A 14,553-nucleotide genomic window follows, 5' to 3' on the forward strand; every position below is an offset into this window, starting at 1 on the left:
TTCCTGAATCTGAGAAAGCTTGTTACTGATTTGACCAACAGAGTACAGCAGAAATGATGCTATGTGAGACTTACAAGTCTAAATCCTAAAATGCAATGCTACTTCCACCTCATCTACCGGACACTCACTTTTGGAGGCCTTAAATGATAGTTAAGAAGTCTTATTACCCTGACACTGCCATGCTAGAGAGGTCACTTGCAGCTATTCCAGTCAACTATTCCACCTGAGCTCCCAGCCAACACCAATATCAACTTGGCATCCAGGTGAGGAAACAATTTTAGAATACAGCCCAGGCCAGGTGCAGTGGATCATGCCTATAATCCCAGTAATCTGCGAGGCCAAGGTGGGCAGATCACCTGAGGTAAGGAGTTCAAGACCAGTCTGGCCAACATGGCGAAACCCCATCTCTACTAAAAATACAAAAAAATTAGCTGGGCATGGTGGTGCGTGACTGTAGTCCCAGCTACTTGGGAGGCCGAGGCAGGAAAATCGCTTGAAGCCAGGAGTTGGAGGTTACACTGAGCCAAGATCATACCACTGCACTCCAGCCTGGGCAACAGAGCAATACTCTGTCTCAAATAACATAAAATAAAAATAGAATACAGCCCAGTTGAGTCTTTGATGACTGCTACCCAGCCACCATCTGACTGAAACCGCATGAGATACATAGGTTTTTAGTGGTTTGCCTCAACTCTGTTTTTCTTGAAAAATCGGCTGTTATTTTTGGTATGTGATTTTGCAGAACATGAAGTTTTTCAAGAACACATACCAACTTATAGCATAACACCAGTTATCTTTCTAGGATATGTAAAAAATGATAGGCACAGATGGGAACTGGAACCAATGAGGGAAGAACAACCAAATTTCCCATCTCATGCTTACTCCGTGAGTTACTGAATAATATATAGTAGCAATTTTCAAGGTGTGGTCCACAGACCCCAAGGGGTATATAAAACCCTTTTAAAGGGGATCTGCAAAGTCACAGCTATTTTCACTATATTACGATGTATTTTGTCTTTTTCGCTCTCATTCTCTCATGACTGTTTGTACAGGTTTTTAGAAGCTATTAAGTCAGATATTAAAGAGATCTGTAAAAATTTAAAACCATACTGCTCTTTTAACTAAAATTTTTATTTTGGAAAATTTTTTTTAATAAAAACTTTTCGTATGTTAACATGTAACTGGATTTACTATTTTTACATGAATTAAATCCTTTTAAAACTTCTCAGTTTTTAGTATGATAAATGCTGATAAATATAACCCACATAAGCAAATCATTCTTAAGAGTATAAGGGGTCTGGCCAGGCACGGTGACTCATGCCTATAATCCCAGCACTCTGGGAAGCCGAGGTGGGAGTTTCACCTGAGGTCAGGAGTTCAAGACCAGCCAGGCCAACATGGCAAAAGCCTGTCTCTACTAAAAATACAAAAATTAGCCAGGCGTCATGGTGCACGCTTGTAATCCCAACTGCTCAGGAGGCTGAGGCATGAGAATTGCTTGAACCCGGGAGGCAGAGGTTGCAGTGAGCCCAGATCGTGCCACAGCACTCCAGCCTTGGGTGACAGAGTGAGATTTTAAAATCTTACATGAAAGGATAACAACAAAATGCAAAGAGCAAGACTTAACTGTCTTCTTCAGTCTCCACAGTAAGAAAGATAATCATCTGTAAAGAAATATATTCTAAACCCTGGGATAGAAAGACCATTTATTTTTATACACATATCCGTAAAAGTCATTACCTCATTTTTTGTGGCTTCTACTTTGGTCTTTTCCTTTGACCCTGATGTTGGCATTTCCTTTGTGTGCCCATCAGGAATGTATATCAAAACACACGGGGCTTCCTTGCAACTATATGGGCTAAAAAGAAAATAAAGGGACAAAATAGTTTATTTGAACAAAATTATCTGAACAGCAATAAACACTGAATTCCTAGATAAATTCAATGGCACTAAGTTAATGCTTTTCTTTCTTTTTTTCTTTCCTTTTTGAGACAGAGTCTCGCTCTGTCGCCCAGGCTGGAATGTAGTGATATGATCTAAGCTCAATGCAGCTTCCACCTCCTGCGTTCAAGTGATTCTCCTGCCTCAGCCTGTAAGTAGCTGGGATTACCAGCCACATGCCACCACACTAATTTTTGTATTTTTAGTAGAGCCTGGTCTTGAACTCCTAACCTCAAGTGATCCGGCCACCTCAGCCTCCCAAAGTGCTGGGATAACAGGTGTGAGCCACTGCACCTGTCCAGTTAATGCTTTTTGAAGTATAAAATAGTCCATTGTCTTACTATTCAAATCAGAGGCTCTTCAGAATAGTTTTACAAACAACAAATGCATAAATAAAAATTGACAGTCTTGGCCAGGTGCAGTGGCTCACCCCTATAATACTGGCACTTTGAGAGGCCAAGGCGGGTGGATTGCCTGAGTTCAGGAGTTCAAAACCAGCCTGGGCAACACGGTGAAACCCCGTCTCTACTAAAATACAAAAAATTAGCCAGGCGTGGCGGCGGGTGCCTGTAGTCCCAGCTACTCCAGAGGCTGAGGCAGGAGAATCACTTGAACCCGGGAGGCAGAAGTTGCAGTGAGCCAAGATCACACCACTGCACTCCAGCCTGCGTGACAGAGCGAGATTCTGTCTCCAAAGAAAAAAAAAAAAAATTGGTCAGCCGTGGTGGCTCATGACTCTAATCCCAGCACTTCGGGAGGCCAAGGCAGGTGGATTACCTGAGGTCAAGAGTTTGAGACTAGCCTGGCCAACATGGTGAAACCCTGTCTCTACTTAAAAAATACAAAAATTTAGCCAGGCATGGTGGCGGGCGCCTGTAATCCCAGCTACTTGGGAGGCTGGGGCAGGAGAATCGCTTGAACCCAGGAGATGGAGATTGCAATGAGCTGAGACTGCATCATTGCACTCCAGCCTGGGCAACAGGAGAGAAACTCTGCCTCAATGGAAAAAAAAAAAAAAGAAAAAAAATTGACAGTCCTTATTACAAACTTCCAATCTATGAACTTTCATCCATATGAACAAACTATGTCCAGGGCAAAATTATATCTGCTATGCCTGCCACTAGAAAGGGCGTTAGTGAATGTTAATGATACTCTTGACTTCAAGAAAATTTGTCTACATACCACACCTAATCTGCTTACAAGCAGAAAAATTTCTGTAAAACATTTATTTATTTTAAAATATTTAAGGGTGGGTATGGTGGCTCACATCTGTAATCCCAGCACTTCGGGAGGCCAAGGCAGGTGGATCTCTTGGGCTGAGGAGTTCAAGACTAGCCTGGGAAACATGGTGAAACCCTGTCTCTACAAAAAATACACAAACTAGATGGGTGTGGTGGCACATATCTGTAGCCCCAGCTACTCAGGAGACTGAGGTGGGAGGATCACCTGAGCCTGGGGAGGTCACGCCGCTGCACTCAAGTCTGGGTGAGAGTGAGACCCTGTCTCTTAAAAAAATAATAATTTATAAGAATTTCTCAATTTCAAAGGGTATAGTAATTAGCAATAATCTATTGCCACTTTTTGGCAATTATGAATAATGCAGCTGTAAACATTCATGTACACATTTTTGTGTGAACATGTTCTTTTTCTTTGGCAAATACGCAGGAATGGAATTGATGGATCAAATGGTAACTCTGTGTTTAATTTTTGGAGGAATCATCCAACTGTTTTTCCAAAGTGGCTGAACCATTCTACAACCCTACCAGCAATACATATGGGTTCCAATTTCTCCACATTTCTAACCCTTGTTATTGTCTTTTTTTATTTCAGCCATCCCAGTGGTATGCAATGATATTTCATTGTCATTTTGATCTGAATTTCCCTAACAACTAATGATGCTGAGCATCTTTTCATGTGCTTACATTTGTACATCTGCTTGAAGAAATGTCTACTTAAATCCACTGTTAATTGGGTTCTCTTCTGGATACAAGTCCTTTAAGAGACATATGTGCAAATATTTTCTCCCATTCTGTGACTTATCTTTTCACTTTCTTTGAAACACAATATATGTTAATCTTGATGAAGTCCAATTTATTTTTTTTCTTTGGTTGATTGTGATTTAGGTGTTATATCCAAAACAGCATTGCCAAGGTTACAAAGACTTACATTCACGTCTTCTTCTAAGAGTTTTATAGTTTTTAGCTCTTCCATTTAGGTCTTTGATAAATGTTGAGTTAATTTTTGTATATGATATGAGAAAGTGCCCAACTTCACTCTTTCATGTGTAGCTGTTCAGTTCTTCTAGCACTATTTGTTGAAAAGTTCAAAAACTTTCTAAGAATAAAATGAGAACCTACTCTGTTATTTTAGTTGGTGGTACCACCACCATTACTAAATACTTAAGGAGGGCTTAGCAACTATTAGGCACTATGCTACACTGTATGCATGCGTGAGCTTATGTGACTAAAGGAAATGTGATATTAAAATGAATAAGGTTACTCATATGACGAAAAAGCCACAAGGCCATTCCAGGAAAAGGTATCAAGTGCTTTTGAAAAGCCCCAGGCAATTTGGTACATATGTTAAAAAGAAGGGATCAGGGCAAGAAAACTCCAACACGTATGGCTCAAGAGACGCCGTAACATGAAAAATCTTGCATATCAAATTCAAAAGTTTAGCTTTTACTCTGAAACTAACAATAATGTTTGTTTGTTTTTGAGAGAGTCTTGCTCTGTCACCAAGGCTGGAGTGCGGTGGTGCAATTATAGGTCACTGTAACCTTGAACTTGCGGGCTCAAGTAATCCTGCCGCTCACCTGCTTGAGCAGTGAGGATTACAGGTGTGTACCACCATGCCTGGTTAATTCTTTATTTATAATTTTTTGTAGAGATGGGGTCTCACTATGTTGCCCAGGCTGGTCTTGAACTCCTGGCCTCAAGTAATCCTCTTGCCTCAGCCTTGCAAAGTGCTGGGATTATAGGCATAAGTCATAGTGGCTGCCCTACTAACAGAGATTTTTTAACAGTAGAGAAATGTGATAAAACTGTTACTCTTAAATTTTCAGACTGGTGGGTATGTGAAAACTGAACAGAAAAAGGATGAAATTGGAGGCAAGGAGATACCTGAGAGCCTGTTTTGGCAATCAAGGAAGCAATGCTATAGCCTGAAATAAGGCAGAGCAGTGGATCCACAAAGATGGACCAGATGGGCAACACAAACGACAGAGTTTGCTGAGTGAAAAAAGGGATGAAGGGGAAGAATACATCAAAGATGACACCTAGATCCTGGAATTTTGAACACGTTGAATTTGAAATGCTTGAAAGAATCTATTCACAGATATCTAAAGCAGTTAGATTCACAAGACTAAATCTCAGGAGAGGCGTTTTGACTACACAGTTACAGAGATATCACTTAAAAAAATAGCAGAGACAAACAGAAAAGAAAAAAAGGGGCAAAAATTTACATAGAGTTCTCCTTCTAATAATCCTATTACTTCATGGTTAAAAAAAAAAATACAAATACTGGTTATTTTTTTCCCTCTAAATGTACGCTGTTTGTACCATTTATCTAGTGAAAATACACTACAAAGAAAAAGATAATGGTAATAATTTTCACCCAAAGATACGTAATATACAGTACTGAAATTTTGTTCTTTATACTTGGGCTACAGGAAAGTTAATTATAAGAGGTTTAATTTCAGAAATGAATAATTTATTAATGTTCAGTGTGCATGTTGTTTCAAAGATCACTTGTTAAAATAAATTACTTGTCTAAAATGTTAAATATAAAACAAAACTGAGAAAGAGACTGAGAAAGAAAACTGTTAGGTACGTTATTTTAGTGAAAGTTCAATTTCTAAAATATTACTCACTATAACAACTTTAAGCATTTTCATTTAGACGTTCAGTTACATTTACTTACCTAACAGGTTCATAAGGTTGATCACATATGAAGAATCCTCTTCTCTGGAGTTGTATAATATCTCCTTTTTTCAAATCCTTAAGGCAGGGATCCCCTAGCATTAGCTCTTCATGCTGTAAAGATGATATAAAACCAAAGTATACTTTCTCAAAATCAGAGTAGTAAAATAACTCTAAAATGCAAGCAGTTTCCACTAACTAAAATACTCCCATTTTAAACAGATATGTTAAAAAGTTCACTACTTGAAGACACACAATGAAACGGTGAAGTGTTAAATGACAATTCAATTTATCACATTTTTAAAAGTTAACATTCATAAACTGGCCTCAAAAAACCTTTTAAATAACTTGATTAGCATTCCAGAAGAAATAATTTCCCTGCTATAAATATGAACTATGATGCAAGAAGCATGTAATAGACTTAAGTGAAAGGCATGCTGGCGTAAGGCTTAAATACGAGGGTCAGATTTGAATCCCAACTCTACTATTTACTGTTTGTCCTCAGGTAAGTTACTCAACCTCACTGTTTTTCACTTCGTATCATCTATAAAATGGAAACATTACTTACATCTTTTTTTTTTTTTTTTTTTTGTAGAGACGGGGTTTCACCATGTTGCCCAGGCTGGTCTTGAACTCCTGAGCTCAAGTGATCCACCCATCTTGGCTTCCCAAAGAGCTAGGATTACAGGCATGAGCCACCATGCTCGGCCAACTTACATCTTTTGATTTAAATAAAATTCTACACATCTTATCCATTTTATCTGAGGATCCGAAATATATAAAATTGATTTTTTTAATTCTAAAGAAAAATTTAAAAGGTGAAATATTGTTTCTTTGGAAGGTTACCTTACTGTTCTTGTTGACATACTGCTTAAAGTCCTCGTCTTTTCCTAGCACTGGCTTTGTGATCAAGTGCTCATAAGTGACACAGATTACTGGAATAGGAAGAGCATGTGTAGTCTCTGCAAGCCAAGTGATCTTAGTGGTTTTCTTGTAGTCTTTGTTTTCCAAATTCAACTTTGCATCAAGAGATATGATTTTTCCATCTGCATTTCTAGATATAAGATTAAAAGTATTCAAAGAAATATTAACCACAGCTGCCATAAATTCATTATTTTGTTCTATAATAATTTTATATTATTATAAAATAATTTATTGTTTTATTTTGTAATAAATGGATAAGAAATTTTCTTTGGAAAAATTCCAAATCAAACATTTATTTGAGCTTCTAACACGCCAGACATATATTGGTTAATAAATACAACATAATCACTGACATCGAGATACTAATAATCAACTAGAGAACAGATTCACATACAATTGATGAGGAACATGTATATATTTATTAACTTAAAGTCACCTGCATTAAGCATTGTAAAATTTGAATTACTATGTTTAAAAACATTTGGCAGTTACTTGCAATCATATGTAATAACTACGCAATTAAGATTTCAGAGTTTGCATAAATCAGTCTTAAGCATACGTTTCATTTATAGAATCTGAAGATCATATTCCTAAGTGTAGCACACTATAGTAACTAGAAAGTCAAATTAATTATTAACCAATCAGTTTTAAAGTAAATTTTAGTATAAAGATTATGTTATACATATAAATTCTATCTAAAAGATCCCCATGTCATGCAACTGTATAGAGTCCCTTTTTATCATGTAATTTCTCATTAAAGCATTACAACTATTTTTTATATCCAGATGTAGTAATTTTCAACACCACAAATAAAAGACATCTTGATAGTCTGTTAGTAAACTGAAAGATATATGGAAAAAAATTTAACTTGTGTCCAGAATTTGCAGTAGCTATGTCTGGGCAGATTTACTAGTCAGCAACATGTATGGGTCTGAATTTGGTAATGTTTAATAAGTAAATACAAATAAAATACTTTTCTCCTATGTTTATTTGAAAACAAACAAAAAGTTCTTACTTGTGTATTTTTGTAATGTTGAGGTTGCCCCAATTTATAAATGTAACCATCTCACCCTCCAAAAAAGTCTCTGCATCAGCACCTTCAATGAAAATTTTGGGACTATACCACACAGGCTTCAAGCCAACCTCAGGATTCTGATTGATAAAGAAAAGCAGTGTCTGTTGAAACAACAACTTATTGAACCCAATATGCAAATTTATACATTCATTCTATTCTTTAACCATACAAAAGTCTTCTGTGTTACTAAACTGTTAGCAGTTCATTGCTGTATTAGGAAGAAAATGCTTTACTCTTTCTCCATCTATGTATTTTAACATAAACATATTCCCAATTCTGTTCTTAGCATTTAAACAATACATACTCGGCCTCAATAGAAATCAATAGTTTGAATTCCAGCTCTGTGACATCAGATCAGCAACCTGACCACTAATGTTAATGGAATTAGATGAGGTAGCTTGCCCCTAAGATTACTTCCAGCCTAAAAGACTCATTCATTGATTTCACAGCTAAGACAGTATACTTTATCATTTAGTATCTCTTCAACTAGAATCTGTTTCCTATCCTTAGAATCCCACTGCTTCACCGGGCATGGTGGCTCAAGCCTGTAATCCCAGCACTTTGGGTGGCCACTGCTTCGCTGGGCATGGTGGCTTACGCCTGTAATCCCAGCTGAGGTGGGCAGATCACAAGGTCAGGAGATCGAGATCATCCTGGCTAACACAGTGAAACACTGTCTCTACTAAAAATACAGAAGGTTAACTGGGCGTGGTGGCATGCACCTGTAGTCCCAGCTACTTGGGAGGCTGAGGCAGGAGAATCACTTGAACCTGGGAGGCAGAGGCTGCAGTGAGCCGAGATTGCATCACGGCACTCCAGCCTGGGCAACAGAGCGAGACTCCATCACCAAAAAAAAAAAAAAAAAAAAAAAAAGAATCTCACTGCTTCTGCAGCAAAGGAGAAAGTAAGTCATTCTTGAGCAGTGGCTATGGGACATTATAGGACAACAGATGCCACCTTAGCAGGAAATTACGGACCTTTCAGATTTTCAAAGACAAACTTTAAAGAAAGTATTATCTATATAGATATAGATAAGTAAATTTTCTGCCTTTCTAGTGTGTATGATATGGAAAGAAAAAGAGATGCAGAGAATAAAAAGAATGCCATAATTTCAGTTTTTATTTGGCAGAATTAAAAAAAAAGAAGGCCTTTTGAAATAAACATTAACCAGCATGTGTTTAACAACTGTTCAATGAACTCACCAATGCATTTCAGAAAAATCAGTATGTTTTAACAACAGGTAACATACTAAGCTCAGAATAGAATACTGACAGGCTAAATAAAAAATACTTTGCGAGGGAAATGTTATAATGAAAATTCCACAGAGCAAACTGAGTAATCCAGTCACAATTTAAGAGTGTGCTTTCTTAACAATTAGTTCTTATTTTTAACAATGAGCAGTACTTGTAATTTAATTTTTTAAATTTTATTTGAGGTAGGGTTTTGATCAGTCACCCAGGCTGGAGTGCAGTGATATAGTCATAGCACACTGCAGCCTTGAACTTCTGAGCTCAAGCGATCCACCTACCTCTGAGATTATAAGCATGAACCATAATGCCTGGCTAATTTTTTTATTTTTCGTAGAGACAGAGTCTTGCTATGTTGACCAGGCTGGTCTTGAACTCCTGGCCTCAAATGATCTTCCCACCTCCACCTCTCAAAAGTGCTAGGATTACAGTCATGAGCCACCAACCTAGTAATTTAATCTAAACTATCAGACCACAACTGTCATTTTAAAAAATAAGCACCCTTCAAAACTTTTATTCTCATGATTCAAATTTTAAAATATTCAATATGCTTCAGACTTATACTAACTGTACGGTAGGTGATAATGCAGGTCAGATACTACTACTTACCTGGTCAAAACAATCAGATATAAAGAAAGACAAAGCCAAACCAATCAACTAAACACGCATCCCAAATCTTATTAGGATTCAAATCTTTAAAATTAAAAAGTAGATAATGACATACATGGGAAGACAATCATATAAAGCTACAATTTAGAATATATATAGCTCTTTGCAATGCACATCATCTTATATGTGAGTTAGTCTACGAACACAGTTATAAGCTTGGCTACTAGTATATGCATTAGTCTGTGAACGTAATTTTCAGTATATAATAAAGTTATTTATAGACAACTTGTAAAGCTGAAATAAAACAACTCTTTCACCAGCCTGAGCAACAGTGAAACCCTGCCTCTACAAATACCAGCCTTGGCAACATGGTCTAACCCTGTCTCTACAAAAAAGTACAAAAATGAGCCAGGTATGGTGGCATGAACCTGTAGTCCTAGGTATTCAGGATGCTGAGGTGGAAGGATCACTTGAGCCCAAGGTAGAGGATGCAGTGAGCTGAGATCAGGCCACTGCACTCCAGCCTGGGCACCAGAGCAAGGCCCATTTCAAAATTTAAAAAAAAAAAAAAAAAATCTTGTTTTGCTTCAAAATTGTCAACTAAGCAGTCATAAGGATCTGGGATGACCACTGCTTAACAAAAAAGTACTCTATGGTACTTGTATTTAAGATTTCTATTCAGGGCTGGGCACAGTGGCTCATGCCTATAATCCCAGTATTGTGGGAGGACGAGGCAAGCAGATCATTTGAGGCCAGGAGTTCAAGACCAGCCTGGCTGCCAACATGGCAAAACCCCATCTCTACTAAAAATACAAACATTGCTGGGTGTAGTGGTGCACACCTGTAATCGAAGCTACTCAGGAGGCTAAGGCATGAGAATCACTTGAACCCGGGAGGCAGAAGTTGCAGTGAACCAGAATCATGCCACTGCACTCCAACCTGGGCCACAAAGCACAACTGTCTCAAAAAAAAAAAAAAAAAAAAAAAAATTCTATTCAGAATTTAGATGGACCCTTCGCTTATACTTTCCAAACAGAGGAAACGACAGTGTAAGAGACTCTGAAGTCAAGGTGTGATTCAACAGTAGTAGGTCTAATGTTTTGGCTTAAAGACAAAGGTGACAGGGAATACCCTAGTTAATAGAGAATGCACTTCAGATTCCATATAAAGATAGGAGCTTGAATTATAACTAATCTTTCAGGATTACTCTAGGAAGAGATAAATTCTTATTACACACTAATATGCTAACTCTACACAATAAAAAATAAGCACCAACTGAGCATAACAGTTCTGTGTGATGTACTGTGGATTGTTACTAAAATAAACTTTTTTAAGGCAAAAAATCCAAAAAAGATTTACTTCGATTAGTATCAAATCCTGACAATGTTGAATAGAAAATCATCTCAGCCGGGCGCAGTGGCTCACGCCTGTAATTCCAGCACTTTGGGAGGCCGACGCAGGCAGATCACGAGGTCAGGAGATTGAGACCAACCTGGCCAACATGGTGAAACCCCATCTCTACTAAAAATACGAAAATTAGCTAGGCGTAGTGGCAGGCACCTGTAATTCCAGCTACTCAGGAGGCTGAGGCAGGAGAATGGCGTGAACCCGGGAGGCAGGGGTTGCAGTGAGCCAAGATTGCCCCACTGCACTCCAGCCTGGAGACATAGCAAGACTCCGTCTCAAAAAAAAAAAGAAAAGAAAGAAAGAAAATCATCTCAAAATCATGCCACTGCCATGAAAGCGCATTTTCCTTTTTATTTCCTGCTCCTTCTTTTAACAGAGAGAAACACACTGGTGAAACTGTAAGAGTGACCTTTGGGTGTTTGGCTACTTCTTTCATCTCCTCCTGAGCTTCAGGTACATTCACTGGGACCACTTCTTTCTTCAATAATGCAACATATCGTGGAGCCACTGGGTCAATAACCTGCAACAAATACATCCTCATGTTAAAACACTGCGATATCTTATAGAGCGCCATAAGCAAAATAAATAATAGCACAGGAATACTAACTGGCTTTCTTGTTACTGCATTTACTAATTTTTTTTCAACCGTTAACTCTTCTGATATTTACCACTAAGCAGAAAAAAGAGAAACAACTGTAAACCAAGACTACATGAAGGATTTAGACTTCTTTCACAAGAATAGCTACTGGCAGGTGAAAAGAAACCAATTAAAGCATAATATTAGAGTTATTTTGAAAATAATTTTAAAATCTGGTATTAGAAGGCAAGGAAAAGTTTTCCAGTGGGGTTATATCTTAATCCTAAAGGTAAATGTGATATTCAATTTTATAGTTTAGACAAGTCCATTTTAAGAGAATACAGATATTTTTGTTTCAGTATTGTTTTCTTTAATCAGTGTTAGGGTAACACATCACCATCAAAAGCAGAATAGCATTCGGTCACTATAATAAGGCAATTCTATAGATTAAAAGTATAAATGACATTTCTACTGGTTTACATGCTATATGTAGAGGCCAGTATATATAGACCAGTATATTCTCAGTATATTCCCAGTACCTAGCTAGGGTCTGTCTCATATAGGTAATCAATAAATATTTGCAGATTGACTGAATAGATGGTCATACACATTATGCTCTAACCTATTCTACTTCCAAATCATCAGTAACATCCCCTTCTGGAGCTGATGTATTTTTCTCACTTCACTGTTCAGTGTAAAATTAGTCATGATGACCAATCACAAGAGCAATGTTTAGACACTATATATAAAGCACATGTGAGAAAAATGTAGATGAAAGCAGAGTCAAACAGCTAAGTAATGGAAGTTATTTTTTCTCATTAGAAGAATGCAGAAAACAGTGGTATAATTAAATTTGTTTTTATTTTTCCATTGTTGCCATTATTGGGTTGGTTTTTTTGTCAGTGTTGAAGGTAGTTTTCAGCTTCTAAAAAGAATGATATCGTGGAAATTCTGAATGAACTCAGAGAGGAAGCCATCCTCAGAGAGGTCATTCATGCAAAGTTTGAAAAGCTATTTAACTTCTCCTCATCTGCTAATCCTCATCTGCTTATATTTCATGCTAATACTAAATCAGTACTAGCCTTTCTCAAGTTAACTGTTTCATTCCTTCCTTGAGGCTTAAAGGTCATTCTTACTAGCTAAGGATTTCTCCTTTCAGCTTCTACTGGGCTGGAATAATCAAAGATTTAATTCTTGACTGACTACTCAGTTCAGTATTTAAGTCAGTAAGATATAATTTCTTTAAAAAAGCTAAAACTAGACAACCCTGCCTAAGAAACTTAGTTCATTGCAGCTGTTTCCTCCACTGACAAAAGGAGCAGAAGGATATTTCCCATACTTGACTAATTTTAATCACCACTTGGGGCAATTGTTAGCACAGATTCTGAGACAACCTGGTCTGAAGTAAATTTCAGAAATCTAATTTTTAACAAGCATTCCATAGGATGGTTAGGATCAGGCATATTTGGGAAACTTGGATTAAAAGACTTCCTAAAGGTATTTTTAGCTCTAAAAATATGCAATTCTCAAAGTCTCTGGATCAGTGGTTTTCAAATTACTCCAAAGAGTCCTAAATATTTCAAAGAGGTGCCCTGGTAGCACTAAGTGGAGGTGGAAGGACCAGAGGGCCTCCAGATCCCCTTCACATACTTCAACCAGAACAGCTATGTTTTTGTTTTATTTATTGCGGTTTAATTCTGGTAGCACTAAGTGGAGGGGGAAGGACCAGAGGGCCTCCAGATCCCCTTCACATACTTCAACCAGAATAGCTATGTTTTTGTTTTATTTATTGGGGTTTAATTCTGGTAGCACTAAGTGGAGGGGGAAACACCAGAGGGCCTCCAGATCCCCTTCACATACTTCAACCAGAACAGCTATGTTTTTGTTTTATTTATTGGGGTTTAATTTTCAAGAAAACTTTCACTGGAAGGAAGTCTCCTTATTTGTGGAGTGGGGAGAGAAGTCTCTACATACTTTATTAGCTGGGAACAGATGCAAGGGGTTGAGATGAGAGTTGGGAAAAACTATATCATACTACTGAAATACATACATTTGAAAACTAAAGCAGTCAATAAGGGTTCATAGAGATTGATAACAGCTCTAAAATGAACATCTTAAACCTGTGACTCTTCTGCCTTGACTGAAAAGTTAAAATCTTAACACTTAAATAAAAGCAAGAAGAAAACTAGTGAGGTTAATGCAAAGTAAGCTCTTGAAATGTCTCCTACCACTATCAAGGAAAAAACTATTTATAGATATATTCCATTTAACTATGATACAGAAAAGTAAAGTACTAGTTTCCTATCAAGATGAAAACTCAGGCTGAGAAAACAAGGATCACGGTATTGTCAAAGGGATATTGAGATAACTAATCACCCCACATCTCTTTCCCCTTCATCCATTTCTCCCTTCTTTTCTTTACCACGTACAATTCACTCCTAAAATAAGGCTCTTTCTCCAAAGAATCATGCAAATAAATCTAGCTTATTTTTTTTTAAACAGAACCTGCTTTTAAAAAAAAATGCTAAGTTAGTGAAGAGTAGGAGAATGTCCAAAGAATGATGATTCAGCTCTGCCAGTAACACTTACTTCACAACTCCACGGCGCTAAATTTAGTTCACTGATGCTTCACTTAAATCTTACCTGCAGAGCTTGAGAAGAAAGACAGAGCAAGCTAGAAAACAACAAAGCAGTAATTAGAGATTGAGAGTGCCATGAACTCTAAATAAGAGGGATATGTACCTCAAGAGTTGAAGGGAATGGGTTTCAGCGTATGAAGACATCATGAATGCCAGCAATAGAAACAAAAAGTAATGATCAGAATGATTTCCTTTTTACTACCAGTTGACTAAA

At 37.4% G+C, this 14,553-nt stretch overlaps 1 protein-coding gene across 2 annotated transcripts in view; it reads right to left on the minus strand.

Annotated features, from left to right (window-relative positions):
* The window catches only part of EPRS1 (glutamyl-prolyl-tRNA synthetase 1), a 78,658-nt gene that overhangs the window by 30,767 nt on the left and 33,338 nt on the right, over window positions 1-14,553 (minus strand). For both annotated transcript variants that reach the window (XM_019030661.4, XM_019030660.4), the window contains 5 exons: window positions 11,533-11,643; window positions 7,801-7,937; window positions 6,708-6,915; window positions 5,863-5,975; window positions 1,741-1,858 (listed from right to left, as the gene is read on the minus strand). In XM_019030661.4, the coding sequence (XP_018886206.4) occupies window positions 1,741-1,858; window positions 5,863-5,975; window positions 6,708-6,915; window positions 7,801-7,937; window positions 11,533-11,643 (687 nt within the window). The remainder of the gene's footprint in view (window positions 1-1,740; window positions 1,859-5,862; window positions 5,976-6,707; window positions 6,916-7,800; window positions 7,938-11,532; window positions 11,644-14,553) is intronic.

The sequence above is a fragment of the Gorilla gorilla genome, chromosome 1, assembly GCF_029281585.2.
Source record: "Gorilla gorilla gorilla isolate KB3781 chromosome 1, NHGRI_mGorGor1-v2.1_pri, whole genome shotgun sequence".
In the NCBI taxonomy this organism is placed as follows: domain Eukaryota; kingdom Metazoa; phylum Chordata; class Mammalia; order Primates; family Hominidae; genus Gorilla; species Gorilla gorilla.